Genomic DNA, 20,891 nt, shown 5'->3' on the forward strand with positions numbered 1-20,891 from the left:
ACCTAACCTAACCTAACCTAACCTAACCTAACCTAACCTAACCTAACCTAACCTAACCTAACCTAACCTAACCTAACCTAACCTAACCTAACCTAACCTAACCTAACCTAACCTAACCTAACCTAACCTAACCTAACCTAACCTAACCTAACCTAACCTAACCTAACCTAACCTAACCTAACCTAACCTAACCTAACCTAACCTAACCTAACCTAACCTAACCTAACCTAACCTAACCTAACCTAACCTAACCTAACCTAACCTAACCTAACCTAACCTAACCTAACCTAACCTAACCTAACCTAACCTAACCTAACCTAACCTAACCTAACCTAACCTAACCTAACCTAACCTAACCTAACCTAACCTAACCTAACCTAACCTAACCTAACCTAACCTGACCTAACCTAACCTGACCTGACCTGACCTAACCTAACCTGACCTGACCTGACCTGACCTAACCTGACCTGACCTGACCTGACCTAACCTGACCTGACCTGACCTGACCTAACCTAACCTGACCTGACCTGACCTAACACTAACCTGACCTGACCTGACCTGACCTGACCTGACCTGACCTGACCTGACCTGACCTGACCTGACCTGACCTGACCTGACCTGACCTGACCTGACCTGACCTGACCTGACCTGACCTGACCTGACCTGACCTGACCTGACCTGACCTGACCTGACCTGACCTGACCTGACCTGACCTGACCTGACCTGACCTGACCTGACCTGACCTGACCTGACCTGACCTGACCTGACCTGACCTGACCTGACCTGACCTGACCTGACCTGACCTGACCTGACCTAACCTAACCTAACCTAACCTAACCTTGTCGCAAGTCTTGAGAAGTTCTTGTCCCAAGTCTTGAGAATTTCATGTCCCAAGTCTTGAGATGTCACTTGTCCCAAGTCTTGAGAAGTCCTTGTCCCAAGTCTTGAGAAGTCTTGATAAGTTCTTGTCCCAAGTCTTGAGAAGTCACTCGTCCCAAGTCTTGAGACGCTCTTGTCCCAAGTCTTGAGAAGTTCATGTCCCAAGTCTTGAGAATTCACTCGTCCCAAGTCTTGAGAAGTCACTCGTCCCAAGTATTCAGAAGTTATTGTCCCAAGTATTGAGAAGTCACTCGTCCCAAGTGGCGTGAAACGCGAAGAAAACTAAGAAAAATCGAAATTTTCGAAAACAATTTGAATTCAGCTAAGATGGGTGAGGCACAGCCCTAAAAAAGCAGACAACACTTGGGACAAGAACTTCTCAAGACTTGATACAAGAACTTCTCAAGACTTGGGACAAGAACTTTTCAGTTTTTCTTAGAATTTTCCGAACTTGTACCAAAAACTAAGTTTTTGGCAAAGTTCGAAGAAATTCTCAGTTCTACCTAGAGTGTATGGAAGGAATTCAGGAATCCTAAATGATAACATTATTCAAAATAAAAAAGTCTTTATTATGCAAAAAAAATTCTGTTTGTACATCAGTTTACAAAATATAATTCATTCACTTATTTCATCTTCTTAATCTCGACTGGAAAAAAGTATCATAACCTGAACAAAATCAAAAAACCAACATTAATTTCAATCAAAGCAAATAAAATTAACTGAAAACAAAATAAATATATTCTGCGTAGGACTTCTCAAGACTTGGGACAAGTGACTTCTCAAGACTTGGGACAAGTGACTTCTCAAGACTTGGGACAAGGACTTCTCAAGACTTGGGACAAGTGACTTCTCAAGACTTGGGACAAGTGACTTCTCAAGACTTGGGACAAGGACTTCTCAAGACTTGGGACAAGTGACTTCTCAAGACTTGGGACAAGAACTTCTCAAGACTTGGGACAAGGACTTCTCAAGACTTGGGACAAGTGACTTCTCAAGACTTGGGAGTCTAGTCCTGATAAGGATGGGACAGGTCAAATTTAGAAGGAAACATTTTCAAATTTTTCGAAAAATCAAAAAACGCTGCAAACCTTCTGAAATGCGCACAAAACCAAAAATTTTCGGAATATTCGGAAAAAAATTAAAAGTTGAAATTTTTCAAAAATTCTTAGTTTTGTGCGCTTTTTGGACGATTTGCTACGTTTTTCGATTTTTTGAAATTTTTCGAAAAAATTGAAATTTCTCAAAGGGGTACCCCTTTGAGAATTTTCAAAAATTTTCGAAATTTTAAAAAAATTAAAAACGACTGCAAATGGCGCGAAACGCGAAGAAAACTAAGAATTTTCTAAAAAATTTGAATTCAGCTAAGACAGGTGAGGCACAGCCCTAAACAAGCAGACAAGACTTGGGACAATAACTTCTCAAGACTTGGGACGAGTGACTTGTCAAGACTTGGGACAAGAACTTCTCAAGACTTGGGACAAGAACGTCTCAAGACTTGGGACGAGTGACTTCTCAAGACTTGGGAAAAGAACTTCTCAAGACTTGGGACAAGTGACTTCTCAAGACTTGGGACAAGAACTTCTCAAGACTTGGGACAAGAACTTCTCAAGACTTGGGACAAGAACTTCTCAAGACTTGGGACGAGTGACTTCTCAAGACTTGGGACAAGTGACTTCTCAAGACTTGGGACAAGAACTTCTCAAGACTTGGGACAAGTGACTTCTCAAGACTTGGGACAAGAACTTCTCAAGACTTGGGACAAGAACTTCTCAAGACTTGGGACAAGTGACTTCTCAAGACTTGGGACAAGTGACTTCTCAAGACTTGGGACAAGAACTTCTCAAGACTTGGGACAAGGACTTCTCAAGACTTGGGACAAGTGACTTCTCAAGACTTGGGACAAGAACTTCTCAAGACTTGGGACAAGAACTTCTCAAGAATTGGGACAAGAACTTCTCAAGACTTGGGACGAGTGACTTCTCAAGATTTGGGACAAGTGACTTCTCAAGACTTGGGACAAGAACTTCTCAAGACTTGGGACAAGAACTTCTCAAGACTTGGGACGAGTGACTTCACAAAACTTGGAACGAGTGACTTCTCAAGACTTGGGACAAGAACTTCCCAAGACTTAGGGAAAAGGACTTCTCAAGACTTGGGACAAGTGACTTCTCAAGACTTGGGAGTCTAGTCCTGATAAGGATGGGACAGGTCAAATTTAGAAGGAAAAATTTTCAAATTTTTCGAAAAATCAAAAAAACGCTGCAAACCTTCTGAAATGCGCACAAAACCAAAAATTTTCTGAAAATTCGGAAAAAAATTAAAAGTTGAAATTTTTCAAAAATTCTTAGTTTTGTGCGCTTTTTGGACGATTTGCCACGTTTTTCGATTTTTCGAAATTTTTGGAAAAAATTGAAATTTCTCAAAGGGGTACCCCTTTGAGAATTTTCAAAAATTTTCAAAATTTTAAAAAAATTAAAAACGACTGCAAATGGCGCGAAACGCGAAGAAAACTAAGAATTTTCGAAAAAATTTGAATTCAGCTAAGACAGGTGAGGCACAGCCCTAAACAAGCAGACAAGACTTGGGACAATAACTTCTCAAGACTTGGGACAAGTGACTTCTCAAGACTTGGGACAAGAACTTCTCAAGACTTGGGACAAGAACTTCTCAAGACTTGGGACGAGTGACTTCTCAAGACTTGGGACAAGTGACTTCTCAAGACTTGGGTGTCTAGTCCTGATAGGGCTGGGACAGGTCAAATTTAGAAGGAAAAATTTTCAAATTTTTCGAAAAATGAAAAAACGCTGCAAACCTTCTGAAATGCGCACAAAACCAAAAATTTTCGGAAAATTCGGAAAAAAATTAAAAGTTGAAATTTTTCAAAAATTCTTAGTTTTGTGCGCTTTTTGGACGATTTGCCACGTTTTTCGATTTTTCGAAATTTTTGGAAAAAATTGAAATTTCTCAAAGGGGTACCCCTTTGAGAATTTTCAAAAATTTTCGAAATTTTAAAAAAATTAAAAACGACTGCAAATGGCGCGAAACGCGAAGAAAACTAAGAATTTTCGAAAAAATTTGAATTCAGCTAAGACAGGTGAGGCACAGCCTAAACAAGCAGACAAGACTTGGGACAATAACTTCTCAACACTTGGGACAAGTGACTTGTCAAGACTTGGGACAAGAACTTCTCAAGACTTGGGACAAGAACGTCTCAAGACTTGGGACGAGTGACTTCTCAAGACTTGGGAAAAGAACTTCTCAAGACTTGGGACAAGTGACTTCTCAAGACTTGGGACAAGAAATTCTCAAGACTTGGGACAAGAACTTCTCAAGACTTGGGACAAGAACTTCTCAAGACTTGGGACAAGTGACTTCTCAAGACTTGGGACAAGAACTTCTCAAGACTTGGGACAAGAACTTCTCAAGACTTGGGACAAGTGACTTCTCAAGACTTGCGACGAGTGACTTCTCAAGACTTGGGACAAGTGACTTCTCAAGACTTGGGACAAGAACTTCTCAAGACTTGGGACAAGGACTTCTCAAGACTTGGGACAAGTGACTTCTCAAGACTTGGGAGTCTAGTCCTGATAAGGATGGGACAGGTCAAATTTAGAAGGAAAAATTTTCAAATTTTTCGAAAAATCAAAAAAACGCTGCAAACCTTCTGAAATGCGCACAAAACCAAAAATTTTCTGAAAATTCGGAAAAAAATTAAAAGTTGAAATTTTTCAAAAATTCTTAGTTTTGTGCGCTTTTTGGACGATTTGCCACGTTTTTCGATTTTTCGAAATTTTTGGAAAAAATTGAAATTTCTCAAAGGGGTACCCCTTTGAGAATTTTCAAAAATTTTCGAAATTTTAAAAAAATTAAAAACGACTGCAAATGGCGTGAAACGCGAAGAAAACTAAGAATTTTCGAAAAAAATTGAATTCAGCTAAGACTGGTGAGGCACAGCCCTAAACAAGCAGACAAGACTTGGGACAATAACTTCTCAAGACTTGGGACAAGGACTTCTCAAGACTTGGGACAAGAACTTCTCAAGACTTGGGACAAGAACTTCTCAAGACTTGGGACAAGAACTTCTCAAGACTTGGGACGAGTGACTTCTCAAGACTTAGGACAAGTGACTTCTCAAGACTTGGGACAAGAACTTCTCAAGACTTGGGACAAGTGACTTCTCAACACTTGGGACAAGAACTTCTTAAGACTTGGGACGAGTGACTTCTCAAGACTTGGGACGAGTGACTTCTCAAGACTTGGGACAAGTGACTTCTCAAGACTTGGGACAAGAACTTCTCAAGACTTGGGACAAGGACTTCTCAAGACTTGGGACAAGTGACTTCTCAAGACTTGGGAGTCTAGTCCTGATAAGGATGGGACAGGTCAAATTTAGAAGGAAAAATTTTCAAATTTTTCGAAAAATCAAAAAAACGCTGCAAACCTTCTGAAATGCGCACAAAACCAAAAATTTTCTGAAAATTCGGAAAAAAATTAGAAGTTGAAATTTTTCAAAAATTCTTAGTTTTGTGCGCTTTTTGGACGATTTGCCACGTTTTTCGATTTTTCGAAATTTTTGGAAAAAATTGAAATTTCTCAAAGGGGTACCCCTTTGAGAATTTTCAAAAATTTTCAAAATTTTAAAAAAATTAAAAACGACTGCAAATGGCGCGAAACGCGAAGAAAACTAAGAATTTTCGAAAAAATTTGAATTCAGCTAAGACAGGTGAGGCACAGCCCTAAACAAGCAGACAAGACTTGGGACAATAACTTCTCAAGACTTGGGACAAGTGACTTCTCAAGACTTGGGACAAGAACTTCTCAAGACTTGGGACAAGAACTTCTCAAGACTTGGGACGAGTGACTTCTCAAGACTTGGGACAAGTGACTTCTCAAGACTTGGGTGTCTAGTCCTGATAGGGCTGGGACAGGTCAAATTTAGAAGGAAAAATTTTCAAATTTTTCGAAAAATGAAAAAACGCTGCAAACCTTCTGAAATGCGCACAAAACCAAAAATTTTCGGAAAATTCGGAAAAAAATTAAAAGTTGAAATTTTTCAAAAATTCTTAGTTTTGTGCGCTTTTTGGACGATTTGCCACGTTTTTCGATTTTTCGAAATTTTTGGAAAAAATTGAAATTTCTCAAAGGGGTACCCCTTTGAGAATTTTCAAAAATTTTCGAAATTTTAAAAAAATTAAAAACGACTGCAAATGGCGCGAAACGCGAAGAAAACTAAGAATTTTCGAAAAAATTTGAATTCAGCTAAGACAGGTGAGGCACAGCCCTAAACAAGCAGACAAGACTTGGGACAATAACTTCTCAAGACTTGGGACAAGTGACTTCTCAACACTTGGGACAAGAACTTCTCAAGACTTGGGACAAGAACTTCTCAAGACTTGGGACGAGTGACTTCTCAAGACTTGGGACAAGTGACTTCTCAAGACTTGGGTGTCTAGTCCTGATAGGGCTGGGACAGGTCAAATTTAGAAGGAAAAATTTTCAAATTTTTCGAAAAATCAAAAAACGCTGCAAACCTTCTGAAATGCGCACAAAACCAAAAATTTTCGGAAAATTCGGAAAAAAATTAAAAGTTGAAATTTTTCAAAAATTCTTAGTTTTGTGCGCTTTTTGGACGATTTGTCACGTTTTTCGATTTTTCGAAAAAATTGAAATTTCTCAAAGGGGTACCCCTTTGAGAATTTTCAAAATGTTTCGAAATTTTAAAAAAATTAAAAACGACTGCAAATGGCGTGAAACGCGAAGAAAACTAAGAATTTTCGAAAAAATTTGAATTCTGCTAAGACGGGTGAGGCACAGCCCTAAACAAGCAGACAAGACTTGGGACAAGAACTTCTCAAGACTTGGGACAAGTGACTTCTCAAGACTTGGGACAAGAACTTCTCAAGACTTAAAACGAGTGACTTCTCAAGACTTGGGACAAGTGACTTCTCAAGACTTGGGACAAGAACTTCTCAAGACTTGGGACGAGTGACTTCTCAAGACTTGCGACGAGTGACTTCTCAAGACTTGGGACAAGTGACTTCTCAAGACTTGGGACAAGAACTTCTCAAGACTTGGGACAAGGACTTCTCAAGACTTGGGACAAGTGACTTCTCAAGACTTGGGAGTCTAGTCCTGATAAGGATGGGACAGGTCAAATTTAGAAGGAAAAATTTTCAATTTTTTCGAAAAATGAAAAAACGCTGCAAACCTTCTGAAATGCGCACAAAACCAAAAATTTTCGGAAAATTCGGAAAAAAATTAAAAGTTGAAATTTTTCAAAAATTCTTAGTTTTGTGCGCTTTTTGGACGATTTGCCACGTTTTTCGATTTTTCGAAATTTTTGGAAAAAATTGAAATTTCTCAAAGGGGTACCCCTTTGAGAATTTTCAAAAATTTTCGAAATTTTAAAAAAATTAAAAACGACTGCAAATGGCGCGAAACGCGAAGAAAACTAAGAATTTTCGAAAAAATTTGAATTCAGCTAAGACAGGTGAGGCACAGCCCTAAACAAGCAGACAAGACTTGGGACAATAACTTCTCAAGACTTGGGACAAGTGACTTCTCAAGACTTGGGACAAGAACTTCTCAAGACTTGGGACAAGAACTTCTCAAGACTTGGGACGAGTGACTTCTCAAGACTTGGGACAAGTGACTTCTCAAGACTTGGGTGTCTAGTCCTGATAGGGCTGGGACAGGTCAAATTTAGAAGGAAAAATTTTCAAATTTTTCGAAAAATGAAAAAACGCTGCAAACCTTCTGAAATGCGCACAAAACCAAAAATTTTCGGAAAATTCGGAAAAAAATTAAAAGTTGAAATTTTTCAAAAATTCTTAGTTTTGTGCGCTTTTTGGACGATTTGCCACGTTTTTCGATTTTTCGAAAAAATCGAAATTTCTCAAAGGGGTACCCCTTTGAGAATTTTCAAAATTTTTCGAAATTTTAAAAAAATTAAAAACGACTGCAAATGGCGTGAAACGCGAAGAAAACTAAGAATTTTCGAAAAAAATTGAATTCAGCTAAGACAGGTGAGGCACAGCCCTAAACAAGCAGACAAGACTTGGGACAAGGACTTCTCAAGACTTGGGACAAGAACTTCTCAAGACTTGGGACAAGAACTTCTCAAGACTTGGGACGAGTGACTTCTCAAGACTTAGGACAAGTGACTTCTCAAGACTTGGGACAAGAACTTCTCAGGACTTGGGACAAGTGAATTCTCAACACTTGGGACAAGAACTTCTTAAGACTTGGGGCGAGTGACTTCTCAAGACTTGGGACGAGTGACTTCTCAAGACTTGGGACAAGTGACTTCTCAAGACTTGGGACAAGAACTTCTCAAGACTTGGGACAAGGACTTCTCAAGACTTGGGACAAGTGACTTCTCAAGACTTGGGAGTCTAGTCCTGATAAGGATGGGACAGGTCAAATTTAGAAGGAAAAATTTTCAAATTTTTCGAAAAATCAAAAAACGCTGCAAACCTTCTGAAATGCGCACAAAACCAAAAATTTTCTGAAAATTCGGAAAAAAATTAAAAGTTGAAATTTTTCAAAAATTCTTAGTTTTGTGCGCTTTTTGGACGATTTGCCACGTTTTTCGATTTTTCGAAATTTTTGGAAAAAATTAAAAACGAGAATTTTCAAAAATTTTCGAAATTTTAAAAAAATTAAAAACGACTGCAAATGGCGCGAAACGCGAAGAAAACTAAGAATTTTCGAAAAAATTTGAATTCAGCTAAGACAGGTGAGGCACAGCCCTAAACAAGCAGACAAGACTTGGGACAATAACTTCTCAAGACTTGGGACGAGTGACTTGTCAAGACTTGGGACAAGAACTTCTCAAGACTTGGGACAAGAACTTCTCAAAACTTGGGACGAGTGACTTCTCAAGACTTGGGACAAGAACTTCTCAAGACTTGGGACAAGTGACTTCTCAAGACTTGGGACAAGAACTTCTCAAGACTTGGGACAAGAACTTCTCAAGACTTGGGACAAGAACTTCTCAAGACTTGGGACAAGTGACTTCTCAAGACTTGGGACAAGAACTTCTCAAGACTTGGGACGAGTGACTTCTCAAGACTTGGGACAAGTGACTTCTCAAGACTTGGGTGTCTAGTCCTGATAGGGATGGGACAGGTCAAATTTAGAAGGAAAAATTTTCAATTTTTTCGAAAAATCAAAAAACGCTGCAAACCTTCTGAAATGCGCACAAAACCAAAAATTTTCGGAAAATTTGGAAAAAAATTAAAACTTGAAAATTTTCAAAAATTCTTAGTTTTGTGCGCTTTTTGGACGATTTGCCACGTTTTTCGATTTTTCGAAAAAATTGAAATTTCTCAATTTTCGAAATTTTAAAAAAATTAAAAACGACTGCAAATGGCGTGAAACGCGAAGAAAACTAAGAATTTTCGAAAAAAATTGAATTCAGCTAAGACAGGTGAGGCACAGCCCTAAACAAGCAGACAAGACTTGGGACAATAACTTCTCAAGACTTGGGACAAGGACTTCTCAAGACTTGGGACAAGAACTTCTCAAGACTTGGGACAAGAACTTCTCAAGACTTGGGACAAGAACTTCTCAAGACTTGGGACAAGTGACTTCTCAAGACTTGGGACAAGAACTTCTCAAGACTTGGGACAAGGACTTCTCAAGACTTGGGACAAGTGACTTCTCAAGACTTGGGAGTCTAGACCTGATAAGGATGGGACAGGTCAAATTTAGAAGGAAAAATTTTCAAATTTTTCGAAAAATCAAAAAGCGCTGCAAACCTTCTGAAATGCGCACAAAACCAAAAATTTTCGGAAAATTTGGAAAAAAATTAAAACTTGAAAATTTTCAAAAATTCTTAGTTTTGTGCGCTTTTTGGACGATTTGCCACGTTTTTCGATTTTTCGAAAAAATTGAAATTTCTCAAAGGGGTACCCCTTTGAGAATTTTCAAAATTTTTCGAAATTTTAAAAAAATTAAAAACGACTGCAAATGGCGTGAAACGCGAAGAAAACTAAGAATTTTCGAAAAAAATTGAATTCAGCTAAGTCAGGTGAGGCACAGCCCTAAACAAGCAGACAACACTTGGGACAATAACTTCTCAAGACTTGGGACAAGGACTTCTCAAGACTTGGGACAAGAACTTCTCAAGACTTGGGACAAGAACTTCTCAAGACTTGGGACGAGTGACTTCTCAAGACTTAGGACAAGTGACTTCTCAAGACTTGGGACAAGAACTTCTCAAGACTTGGGACAAGTGAATTCTCAAGACTTGGGACAAGAACTTCTTAAGACTTGGGACGAGTGACTTCTCAAGACTTGGGACGAGTGACTTGTCAAGACTTGGGACAAGAACTTCTCAAGACTTGGGACAAGAACTTCTCAAAACTTGGGACGAGTGACTTCTCAAGACTTGGGACAAGAACTTCTCAAGACTTGGGACAAGTGACTTCTCAAGACTTGGGACAAGAACTTCTCAAGACTTGGGACAAGAACTTCTCAAGACTTGGGACAAGAACTTCTCAAGACTTGGGACAAGAACTTCTCAAGACTTGCGACGAGTGACTTCTCAAGACTTGGAACAAGAACTTCTCAAGATTTGGGACGAGTGACTTCTCAAGACTTGGGACAAGTGACTTCTCAAGACTTGGGACAAGAACTTCTCAAGACTTGGGACAAGAACTTCTCAAGACTTGGGACAAGAACTTCTCAAGACTTGGGACGAGTGACTTCTCAAGACTTGGGACGAGTGACTTCTCAAGACTTGGGAAAAGAACTTCTCAAGACTTGGGACAAGTGACTTCACAAGACTTGGGACAAGAACTTCTCAAGACTTGGGACAAGAACTTCTCAAGAATTGGGACAAGAACTTCTCAAGACTTGGGACGAGTGACTTCTCAAGACTTGGGACAAGTGACTTCTCAAGACTTGGGACAAGAACTTCTCAAGACTTGGGACAAGTGACTTCTCAAGACTTGGGACAAGAACTTCTCAAGACTTGGGACAAGAACTTCTCAAGACTTGGGACAAGTGACTTCTCAAGACTTGGGACAAGTGACTTCTCAAGACTTGGGACAAGAACTTCTCAAGACTTGGGACAAGGACTTCTCAAGACTTGGGACAAGTGACTTCTCAAGACTTGGGAGTCTAGTCCTGATAAAGATGGGACAGGTCAAATTTAGAACGAGAAATTTTCAAATTTTTGGAAAAATAAAAAAACGCTACAAACCTTCTGAAATGCGCACAAAACCAAAAATTTTCGGAAAATTCGGAAAAAAATTAAAAGTTGAAAATTTTCAAAAATTCTTAGTTTTGTGCGCTATTTGGACGATTTGCCACGTTTTTCGATTTTTCGAAATTTTTCGAAAAAATTGAAATTTCTCAAAGGGGTACCCCTTTGAGAATTTTCAAATTTTTTCGAAATTTTAAAGAAATTAAAAACGACTGCAAATAGCGCGAAACGCGAAGAAAACTAAGAATTTTCGAAAAAATTTGAATTCAGCTAAGACAGGTGAGGCACAGCCCTAAACAAGCAGACAAGACTTGGGACAATAACTTCTCAAGACTTGGGACGAGTGACTTGTCAAGACTTGGGACAAGAACTTCTCAAGACTTGGGACAAGAACGTCTCAAGACTTGGGACGAGTGACTTCTCAACACTTGGGAAAAGAACTTCTCAAGACTTGGGACAAGTGACTTCTCAAGACTTGGGACAAGAACTTCTCAAGACTTGGGACGAGGGACTTCTCAAGACTTAGGACAAGTGACTTCTCAAGACTTGGGACAAGAACTTCTCAAGACTTGGGACAAGTGACTTCTCAAGACTTGGGACAAGAACTTCTCAAGACTTGGGACGAGTGACTTCACAAAACTTGGAACGAGTGACTTCTCAAGACTTGGGACAAGAACTTCTCAAGACTTAGGGAAAAGGACTTCTCAAAACTTGGGACAAGTGACTTCTCAAGACTTGGGAGTCTAGTCCTGATAAGGATGGGACAGGTCAAATTTAGAAGGAAAAATTTTCAAATTTTTCGAAAAATCAAAAACGCTGCAAACCTTCTGAAATGCGCACAAAACCAAAAATTTTCGGAATATTCGGAAAAAAATTAAAAGTTGAAATTTTTCAAAAATTCTTAGTTTTGTGCGCTTTTTGGACGATTTGCTACGTTTTTCGATTTTTTGAAATTTTTCGAAAAAATTGAAATTTCTCAAAGGGGTACCCCTTTGAGAATTTTCAAAAATTTTCGAAATTTTAAAAAAATTAAAAACGACTGCAAATGGCGCGAAACGCGAAGAAAACTAAGAATTTTCGAAAAAAATTGAATTCAATTAAGACAGGTGAGGCACAGCCCTAAACAAGCAGACAAGACTTGGGACAATAACTTCTCAAGACTTGGGACGAGTGACTTATCAAGACTTGGGACAAGAACTTCTCAAGACTTGGGACAAGAACTTCTCAAGACTTGGGACAACAACTTCTCAAGACTTGGGACAAGAACTTCTCAAGACTTGGGACAAGAACTTCTCAAGACTTGGGACAAGTGACTTCTCAAGACTTGGGACAAGAACTTCTCAAGACTTGGGACAAGAACTTCTCAAGACTTGGGACAAGTGACTTCTCAAGACTTGGGACAAGAACTTCTCAAGACTTGGGACAAGAACTTCTCAAGACTTGGGACAAGTGACTTCTCAAGACTTGGGACAAGTGACTTCTCAAGACTTGGGACAAGAACTTCTCAAGACTTGGGACAAGAACTTCTCAAGACTTGGGAAAAGAACTTCTCAAGACTTGGGACAAGTGACTTCTCAAGACTTGGGACAAGAACTTCTCAAGACTTGGGACAAGTGACTTCTCAAGACTTGGGACAAGAACTTCTCAAGACTTGGGACAAGAACTTCTCAAGACTTGGGACGAGGGACTTCTCAAGACTTAGGACAAGTGACTTCTCAAGACTTGGGACAAGAACTTCTCAAGACTTGGGACAAGTGACTTCTCAAGACTTGGGACAAGAACTTCTCAAGACTTGGGACGAGTAACTTCACAAAACTTGGAACGAGTGACTTCTCAAGACTTGGGACAAGAACTTCTCAAGACTTAGGGAAAAGGACTTCTCAAGACTTGGGACAAGTGACTTCTCAAGACTTGGGAGTCTAGTCCTGATAAGGATGGGACAGGTCAAATTTAGAAGGAAAAATTTTCAAATTTTTCGAAAAATCAAAAAACGCTGCAAACCTTCTGAAATGCGCACAAAACCAAAAATTTTCGGAATATTCGGAAAAAAATTAAAAGTTGAAATTTTTCAAAAATTCTTAGTTTTGTGCGCTTTTTGGACGATTTGCCACGTTTTTCGATTTTTCGAAATTTTTCGAAAAAATTGAAATTTCTCAAAGGGGACCCCTTTGAGAATTTTCAAAATTTTTCGAAATTTTAAAAAAATTAAAAACGACTGCAAATGGCGCGAAACGCGAAGAAAACTAAGAATTTTCGAAAAAATTTGAATTCAGCTAAGACAGGTGTGGCACAGCCCTAAACAAGCAGACAAGACTTGGGACAATAACTTCTCAAGACTTGGGACGAGTGACTTGTCAAGACTTGGGACAAGAACTTCTCAAGACTTGGGAAAAGAACTTCTCAAGACTTGGGACAAGAACTTCTCAAGACTTGGGACAAGAACTTCTCAAGACTTGGGACAAGAACTTCTCAAGACTTGGGACAAGAACTTCTCAAGACTTGGGACGAGTGACTTCTCAAGACTTGGGACAAGTGACTTCTCAAGACTTGGGACAAGAACTTCTCAAGACTTGGGACAAGTGACTTCTCAAGACTTGGGACAAGAACTTCTCAAGACTTGGGACAAGAACTTCTCAAGACTTGGGACAAGTGACTTCTCAAGACTTGGGACAAGTGACTTCTCAAGACTTGGGACAAGAACTTCTCAAGACTTGGGACAAGGACTTCTCAAGACTTGGGACAAGTGACTTCTCAAGACTTGGGAGTCTAGTCCTGATAAGGATGGGACAGGTCAAATTTAGAAGGAAAAATTTTCAAATTTTTCGAAAAATCAAAAAACGCTGCAAAACTTCTGAAATGCGCACAAAACCAAAAATTTTCGGAAAATTCGGAAAAAAATTAAAAGTTGAAAATTTTCAAAAATTCTTATTTTTGTGCGCTTTTTGGACGATTTGCCACGTTTTTCGATTTTTCGAAATTTTTCGAAAAAATTGAAATTTCTCAAAGGGGTACCCCTTTGAGAATTTTCAAAATTTTTCGAAATTTTAAAAAAATTAAAAACGACTGCAAATGGCGTGAAACGCGAAGAAAACTAAGAATATTCGAAAAAAATTGAATTCAGCTAAGACAGGTGAGGCAAAGCCTTAAACAAGCAGACAAGACTTGGGACAATAACTTCTCAAGACTTGGGACAAGGACTTCTCAAGACTTGGGACAAGAACTTCTCAAAACTTGGGACAAGTGACTTCTCAAAACTTGGGACAAGAACTTCTCAAGACTTGGGACAAGAACTTCTCAAGACTTGGGACGAGTGACTTCTCAAGACTTGGGACAAGTGACTTCTCAAGACTTGGGACAAGAACTTCTCAAGACTTGGGACAAGAACTTCTCAAGACTTGGGACGAGTGACTTCTCAAGACTTGGGACAAGAACTTCTCAAGACTTAGGACAAGGACTTCTCAAGACTTGGGACGAGTGACTTCTAAAGACTTGGGACAAGAACTTCTCAAGACTTGGGACGAGTGACTTCTCAAGACTTGGGAGTCTAGACCTGATAGGGATGGGACAGGTCAAATTTAGAAGGAAAAATTTTCAAATTTTTCGAAAAATCAAAAAACGCTGCAAACCTTCTGAAATGCGCACAAAACCAAAAATTTTCGGAAAATTCGAAAAAAAATTAAAAGTTGAAAATTTTCAAAAATTCTTAGTTTTGTGCGCTTTTTGGACGATTTGCCACGTTTTTCGATTTTTCGAAATTTTTCGAAAAAATTGAAATTTCTCAAAGGGGTACCCCTTTGACAATTTTCAAAAATTTTCGAAATTTTAAAAAAATAAAAAAGACTGCAAATGGCGTGAAACGCGAAGAAAACTAAGAATTTTCGAAAAAAATTGAATTCAGCTAAGACATGTGAGGCACAGCCCTAAACAAGCAGACAAGACTTGGGACAATAACTTCTCAAGACTTGGGACAAGGACTTCTCAAGACTTGGGACAAGAACTTCTCAAGACTTGGGACAAGAACTTCTCAAGACTTGGGACGAGTGACTTCTCAAGACTTGGGACGAGTGACTTCTCAAGACTTGGGACAAGTGACTTCTCAAGACTTGGGACAAGAACTTCTCAACACTTGGGACAAGAACTTCTCAACACTTGGGACAAGGACTTCTCAAGACTTGGGACAAGTGACTTCTCAAGACTTGGGTGTCTAGTCCTGATAGGGATGGGACAGGTCAAATTTAGAAGGAAAAATTTTCAAATTTTTCGAAAAATCAAAAAACGCTGCAAACCTTCTGAAATGCGCACAAAACCAAAAATTTTCTGAAAATTCGGAAAAAAATTAAAAGTTGAAAATTTTCAAAAATTCTTAGTTTTGTGCGCTTTTTGGACGATTTGCCACGTTTTTCGATTTTTCAAAATTTTTCGAAATTTTAAAAAAATTGAAAACGACTGCAAATGGCGTGAAACGCGAAGAAAACTAAGAATTTTCGAAAAAAATTGAATTCAGCTAAGACAGGTGAGGCAAAGCCTTAAACAAGCAGACAAGACTTGGGACAATAACTTCTCAAGACTTGGGACAAGAACTTCTCAAGACTTGGGACAAGAACTTCTCAAGACTTGGGACAAGAACTTCTCAAGACTTGGGACGAGTGACTTCTCAAGACTTGGGACAAGTGACTTCTCAAGACTTGGGACAAGAACTTCTCAAGACTTGGGACAAGTGACTTCTCAAGACTTGGGACAAGAACTTCTCAAGACTTGGGACAAGAACTTCTCAAGACTTGGGACAAGTGACTTCTCAAGACTTGGGACAAGTGACTTCTCAAGACTTGGGACAAGAACTTCTCAAGACTTGGGACAAGGACTTCTCAAGACTTGGGACAAGTGACTTCTCAAGACTTGGGAGTCTAGTCCTGATAAGGATGGGACAGGTCAAATTTAGAAGGAAAAATTTTCAAATTTTTCGAAAAATCAAAAAACGCTGCAAAACTTCTGAAATGCGCACAAAACCAAAAATTTTCGGAAAATTCGGAAAAAAATTAAAAGTTGAAAATTTTCAAAAATTCTTATTTTTGTGCGCTTTTTGGACGATTTGCCACGTTTTTCGATTTTTCGAAATTTTTCGAAAAAATTGAAATTTCTCAAAGGGGTACCCCTTTGAGAATTTTCAAAATTTTTCGAAATTTTAAAAAAATTAAAAACGACTGCAAATGGCGTGAAACGCGAAGAAAACTAAGAATATTCGAAAAAAATTGAATTCAGCTAAGACAGGTGAGGCAAAGCCTTAAACAAGCAGACAAGACTTGGGACAATAACTTCTCAAGACTTGGGACAAGGACTTCTCAAGACTTGGGACAAGAACTTCTCAAAACTTGGGACAAGTGACTTCTCAAAACTTGGGACAAGAACTTCTCAAGACTTGGGACAAGAACTTCTCAAGACTTGGGACGAGTGACTTCTCAAGACTTGGGACAAGTGACTTCTCAAGACTTGGGACAAGAACTTCTCAAGACTTGGGACAAGAACTTCTCAAGACTTGGGACGAGTGACTTCTCAAGACTTGGGACAAGAACTTCTCAAGACTTAGGACAAGGACTTCTCAAGACTTGGGACGAGTGACTTCTAAAGACTTGGGACAAGAACTTCTCAAGACTTGGGACGAGTGACTTCTCAAGACTTGGGAGTCTAGACCTGATAGGGATGGGACAGGTCAAATTTAGAAGGAAAAATTTTCAAATTTTTCGAAAAATCAAAAAACGCTGCAAACCTTCTGAAATGCGCACAAAACCAAAAATTTTCGGAAAATTCGAAAAAAAATTAAAAGTTGAAAATTTTCAAAAATTCTTAGTTTTGTGCGCTTTTTGGACGATTTGCCACGTTTTTCGATTTTTCGAAATTTTTCGAAAAAATTGAAATTTCTCAAAGGGGTACCCCTTTGACAATTTTCAAAAATTTTCGAAATTTTAAAAAAATAAAAAAGACTGCAAATGGCGTGAAACGCGAAGAAAACTAAGAATTTTCGAAAAAAATTGAATTCAGCTAAGACATGTGAGGCACAGCCCTAAACAAGCAGACAAGACTTGGGACAATAACTTCTCAAGACTTGGGACAAGGACTTCTCAAGACTTGGGACAAGAACTTCTCAAGACTTGGGACAAGAACTTCTCAAGACTTGGGACGAGTGACTTCTCAAGACTTGGGACGAGTGACTTCTCAAGACTTGGGACAAGTGACTTCTCAAGACTTGGGACAAGAACTTCTCAACACTTGGGACAAGAACTTCTCAACACTTGGGACAAGGACTTCTCAAGACTTGGGACAAGTGACTTCTCAAGACTTGGGTGTCTAGTCCTGATAGGGATGGGACAGGTCAAATTTAGAAGGAAAAATTTTCAAATTTTTCGAAAAATCAAAAAACGCTGCAAACCTTCTGAAATGCGCACAAAACCAAAAATTTTCGGAAAATTCGGAAAAAAATTAAAAGTTGAAAATTTTCAAAAATTCTTAGTTTTGTGCGCTTTTTGGACGATTTGCCACGTTTTTCGATTTTTCAAAATTTTTCGAAATTTTAAAAAAATTGAAAACGACTGCAAATGGCGTGAAACGCGAAGAAAACTAAGAATTTTCGAAAAAAATTGAATTCAGCTAAGACAGGTGAGGCACAGCCCTAAACAAGCAGACAAGTCTTGGGACAATAACTTCTCAAGACTTGGGACGAGTGACTTCTCAAGACTTGGGACAAGAACTTCTCAACACTTGGGACAAGGACTTCTGAAGACTTGGGACAAGTGACTTCTCAAGACTTGGGAGTCTAGTCCTGATAGGGATGGGACAGGTCAAATTTAGAAGGAAAAATTTTCAAATTTTTCGAAAAATCAAAAAACGCTGCAAACCTTCTGAAATGCGCACAAAACCAAAAATTTTCGGAAAATTCGGAAAAAAATTAAGGTTGAAAATTTTCAAAAATTCTTAGTTTTGTGCGCTTTTTGGACGATTTGCCACGTTTTTCGATTTTTCGAAATTTTTTGAAAAAATTGACATTTCTCAAAGGGGTACCCCCTTTGAGAATTTTCAAAATTTTTCGAAATTTTAAAAAAATTGAAAACGACTGCAAATGGCGTGAAACGCCAAGAAAACTAAGAATTTTAAAAAAAAAATTCAATTCAGCTAAGACAGGTGAGGCACAGCCCTAAACAAGCAGACAAGTCTTGGGACAATAACTTCTCAAGACTTGGGACGAGTGACTTCTCAAGACTTGGGACAAGAATACAATACTTTTATTTTCCGTCGTTTCACAAGCTTATTGTTAAAATTACATAAAATTTCACATAAAATTGTTACATTTTTAAAATTGACGACATGTTTCGATATACAATTCTATCATCGTCAGGTCTATCAAAATTAAAATTAAAATCTGGTGTATCTGTTGCTCTGCTTATATTGATTTTACCCGTTTTTGATTTTATTACATCTCCAGGCTTCTTCCATTTAATTTTGGAGACTGCGCCTGGGTGCCTATATCTGTAAAATCAATTTTAATTTTCATATCGTGATTCTGGCTACCGACATAGGAAATGGAATAATTTTACTCTAATTTTATATTTAAGGAATTACTCAAATATATCGTATTACAAGCAAAAGAAATGCAATCACAAAATATAAAGTATTATAACATACCGGGTTGTGTGTGATGTGCGTGTCCGTTGTTATTGAATGGCAGACAGCAACTGAGTTGTGAGTATCGTGTGTGGCTATATATAGGTGAAAGTTGTTTAGGGGGTTGGGTCAATGGACTGTAGAATGTTAAATATCGGATTGTTCGTGTAAATATTGCTTTCGTTTAATGCAAGGTTTTGTTTATGTGTTCTTTGTATATGATATTTCTCTCTGGTGTCTCTATGTCGTTTGTTTTGTATTATTTTTATAATGTCCATTGTATGTTCTATTTTGTTGTATGAATGTCCTGTGTTTAATATATGCTTTGCATATGCTGAATGGTCTTTATTATGTTTTATTGCTGTAATATGCTCTTTATATCTTTGATTAAAGGTGCGTCCTGTTTGGCCTATATAGGTTAACGGGCAATCATTGCATTTTAATCTATATATGCCTGGTTTTTCGTATTGATTTGTTGTGTCTATTTGTGGTTTTTGTTTCAAGATGTTTTTTATAGTGTTTTTTGTTCTAAATGCTATTTTTATGTTATTTGTTTTAAATGTTTTTGTTATATATTTGGTTTCTTTTCCTATATATGTGAATGTGGCCCCCATTTGTTTTGTTTATTTTCGTTTCCGTCTTCATTTATGTTGTTTATATTGTTTATTTTATTTTTGGGTTTTAATTCATAATTATTATATCCGTTTTCTATTAGAATTTGTTTTATTGTGTTACATTCAATTTGTTTGTTTTCTGTGGTTATGGGATATGTATTTTTTCTGTTTATTAAGTAGTTAATAGCCATCTGTTTATGTTCATTCGGATGGCATGAAGAGGCATGTATTATGGTGCTTGTATTTGTGGGCTTTCTGTATATTTTGAATTCGAAGTTATTTTCGTTTCGTATTATAGTTAGATCTAAATAATTTAATTTGTTATTTTGTTCTTTTTCTAAAGTGAATTGTATATTTTGATTTATGTTGTTAAATTCATTTAAAACATTTTTTATGTCTGTATTTTTTCCATCAAAAATCATGAGTATATCGTCAACATATCTACTATAGTATTTAATTTGATATTTATTTAATATATTTACTATGTAATCATGTTCGAGATATTGTAAGAATATTTCAGATAATATGCTCGAGGTGGGAGCTCCCATAGGTAATCCTGTTTCTTGTTTCCAATATTCATTGTTGAATTGGAAATAATTTTGGTTAATAATAATGTTAGTTATATTTGTAATTTCATTTATTAGATCTGTATTTATATTCTGTCTATTTAGAATATCTCTTATAATATCTCGTAGCATGCTTGTTGGAATATTTGTATACATATTATTGATGTCAAAAGAACAAATTTGTATATTTTTATTATTATGAAAATTTAATTGTTGGATTTCATTTATTAATTTTATAGAATTTGTTATATTAAAGGTATTTGGTAAATTACAATATTCTTTTAAAATGTTTTGTATTTTTATTGCTATTTTATATGCAGGGGCTGATGTCCAATTTATTAATGGTCTGATAGAATATGGGTTCTTATGTAGTTTAATTTTTCCTGTGATGATTGGTGCGGTGTATGATTATAGTATTGTGTTTTGGGATGGTTAAAAATGTTATTACACTTTTGGGTTGTGAAACGACGGAAAATAAAAGTATTGTATTGAGGAACACAAGCAGGATGCAATTAAGATATAAGTTGGGACAAGAACTTCTCAACACTTGGGACAAGGACTTCTGAAGACTTGGGACAAGTGACTTCTCAAGACTTGGGAGTCTAGTCCTGATAGGGATGGGACAGGTCAAATTTAGAAGGAAAATTTTTTGAAATTTTTCGAAAAATCAAAAAACGCTGCAAACCTTCTGAAATGCGCACAAAACCAAAAATTTTCGGAAAATTCGGAAAAAAATTAAAAGTTGAAAATTTTCAAAAATTCTTAGTTTTGTGCGCTTTTTGGACGATTTGCCACGTTTTTCGATTTTTCGAAATTTTTCGAAAAAATTGAAATTTCTCAAAGGGGTACCCCTTTGAGAATTTTCAAAATTTTTCGAAATTTTAAAAAAATTAAAAACGACTGCAAATGGCGCGAAACGCGAAGAAAACTAAGAATTTTCGAAAAAATTTGAATTCAGCTGACAGG

At 37.5% G+C, this 20,891-nt stretch overlaps 1 protein-coding gene across 1 annotated transcript in view; it reads right to left on the reverse strand.

Moving 5' to 3' along the window:
• Window positions 1-1,424: 1,424 nt before the first annotated feature.
• The window catches only part of LOC147872005 (transcription-associated protein 1-like), a 28,474-nt gene continuing 9,007 nt past the window's right edge, over window positions 1,425-20,891 (reverse strand). Inside the window, exon 10 of the mRNA XM_087359409.1 lies at window positions 1,425-1,545. Coding sequence (XP_087215535.1) covers window positions 1,539-1,545 — 7 coding nt within the window. The 3' untranslated portion in view covers window positions 1,425-1,538. The remainder of the gene's footprint in view (window positions 1,546-20,891) is intronic.

Source organism: Zootermopsis nevadensis, unplaced genomic scaffold (genome assembly GCF_977971745.1).
Source record: "Zootermopsis nevadensis isolate Lab colony 2312 unplaced genomic scaffold, Znev_1.0 Znev_ptg000031l, whole genome shotgun sequence".
NCBI classification, from domain to species: domain Eukaryota; kingdom Metazoa; phylum Arthropoda; class Insecta; order Blattodea; family Termopsidae; genus Zootermopsis; species Zootermopsis nevadensis.